General features: G+C 42.8%; 1 protein-coding gene across 1 annotated transcript in view; it reads right to left on the bottom strand.

Annotated features, from left to right (window-relative positions):
- ELMO1 (engulfment and cell motility 1) overlaps nt 1–2,265 on the bottom strand; it is a 648,319-nt gene that overhangs the window by 388,372 nt on the left and 257,682 nt on the right. Inside the window, exon 12 of the mRNA XM_004385299.2 lies at nt 565–643. Within this exon, the coding sequence (XP_004385356.1) occupies nt 565–643 (79 nt within the window). The remainder of the gene's footprint in view (nt 1–564; nt 644–2,265) is intronic.

The following is a 2,265-nucleotide window of genomic DNA, read 5'->3' as shown; positions in this document are numbered from 1 at the left end:
CCAACGCCCAGGGAGGAACAGCAATTCTAAATGGAAAACAAGCCAGAGCCTTTCATTTTTAGTCACTGAGGTTTAAAGTCCCTAGCAACCAAAAAGTAAAATAAAAAAATAGAATTTTTGACACAGCATTCAGCATACTATTTCTAAATCAGTCTAAAACAATTCGTGGGTCACTGTCATCCAGCTCCCCAGCACACTTTCTGATGGTTGAAAGATCTCATTTTTCCACCATTTCTAAACAAAGTGAACTGTGAGCAGAGTAACACAGCGTATGTTATGTTGATGGAAAAAACATGAATAGATTTTGAGGTGGGAGTTAAATTTCAAGACACCGCAAAATTCTACTTCTTCTACATCTCCTCAGCAATAGTCTTTTCTATAGTTGAAGAAGAACCAAAAGGTCTACAGATAAAAAGATGGATAAAGGCGAGTAGCAAAGGAGCACCCACCTGCAGGCAGCAGAGAAGCCCAAGGAGTCCCCAGGATGGCAAAGAGAGGGCTTTACCTGCCCCAAAAGACGCTCAGTCCTTGACACATTCTTAAGACAAAAGAAATGCAACTTACCTGCCTCCTCTCGTCAGGGGCCTTCAGGAAAAGTGCATTTATCACTGCAATGGTATATGTTTGGATTTCTTGATCTGTCCTATAAAGACAAAGAACAATACAGAAAGTTAAAAGAGATGGTCCCTAAATCAGATCACGGTATGGCTCACAATCGCCACCCCCCACCCCGAAAAAGGTGACAGAGATAGGCAAGACCTACAAAAACGCAGTCGGCACTGAGAATGTATTTCAGCAATCACAAGGCTGTAAACACAGTGGGTCTACGGTTACTATTACTAGCTGGGCATCATACAGCTTCTTGGAGATCTCTCAGAAAGTAGAGGCAGCCAGCTGGCTCTCCAATACCCTCCCCCCATTGGATTAAAAGCATAAACTCAGGGGATGCAGTATTTCCCGTGTGTATGTGTGTGTAATTTTCTGTCTGATGCATGAAGTATATTGGGGAGCATTCTTGGGTGTCCCCACATTCCTGTGCTTATAAAGGTAACTGCTTTATCTCCATGGCAATGATATTACATATTTTTAAAATCTATTTCAAAATATAAACTTTTTAATAACAAGAGAAACAGATATTTATAAATTTGCTTTTCACTGAAAAGAAACGAGAAATTCTAAATGAAGCCCATATCAGCTGTACCTTTTCCCTGTAAGCAGACGGTAAATAGTAAATAAGAGGAACTCAAGGCATACACAAAGAGAGGTCTGTGAGCTACCTTTAGAAGGCTGTAGTGGACTGAATGGTGGCCCCAAAAAACATATACCCACATCATCATCCCTGGAGCCTGTGGCTGTCACCTTACATGGCAAAAGAGGTGATTAAGTTAAGGATCTGGAGAGGAGAAGCTTATCCTGGATTATTCAGCTGGGTCCTAAATACAAGCACATGTATTCCTATAAGAAAGAGGCAGAGGAAGTTCTGGGACACACACACAGAGGAGAAGGCAACGAGAAGAGAGAGGCAGAGACTGGAGTGATGTGGCCGAAAGCCAAGGCACACCAAGGAATGGTGTTTCCACCAGAAACTGGAAGAGCCATGGATCAGATTCTTCCCTAGAGCCTCTGTTCTGTGGCCCTGCTGACATCTTGATTGTCAACTTCTGTCCTCCAAAAACTGGGAAAGAATAAATTTCTGTTGTTTTATGTTTGTAGTTACACAGCCACAGGAAACTAACAGCTCTAGAAAACGAGTAGAAGGCAGGACGGAATTCAAAGCCCAGTTCACCATAGGCTGGTGTGGCCCTGGACAAGTCCATGTGGTCGCCCTAAGACACTGTTTCCTCATCTGTAACATGGGGTAAGAACAGCACCTATTTCAAGGTGTCACTGTGAGGATAAAGGAGCCCCTGGGTGGTGCAAACATTTAAGCACTCAGCTACTGATGGAAAGATTGGTGGTTTGTTTGAACCCATCAAGAGACACCTTGGAAGAAAGGCCTGGAGATCTACCTCAGAAAGGTCACAGCCATAAAAACTCTATGGAGTGTAGTTCTACTCTGACACATACGGGGTCCTCATGAGTTGGAATCCTGTTAGGTTTTTGGGTTTTGATGAGGATAAAACGAGATAATGCATACAAAATCCTTAGCACAGGGCTTGGAAAATAATAAACTCTCCACTTTGAGAAAGTGCGCTGTGAATGAGCAAGTGTCCCCTGGAGGCTCAGACAAAAGATACAGACTGTAAGGTTAATATGTTTCACATT

This window comes from Trichechus manatus, unplaced genomic scaffold, assembly GCF_000243295.1.
Source record: "Trichechus manatus latirostris isolate Lorelei unplaced genomic scaffold, TriManLat1.0 scaffold00137, whole genome shotgun sequence".
Lineage (NCBI taxonomy): Eukaryota > Metazoa > Chordata > Mammalia > Sirenia > Trichechidae > Trichechus > Trichechus manatus.
This window is presented reverse-complemented; position numbering and strand designations above follow the sequence as displayed.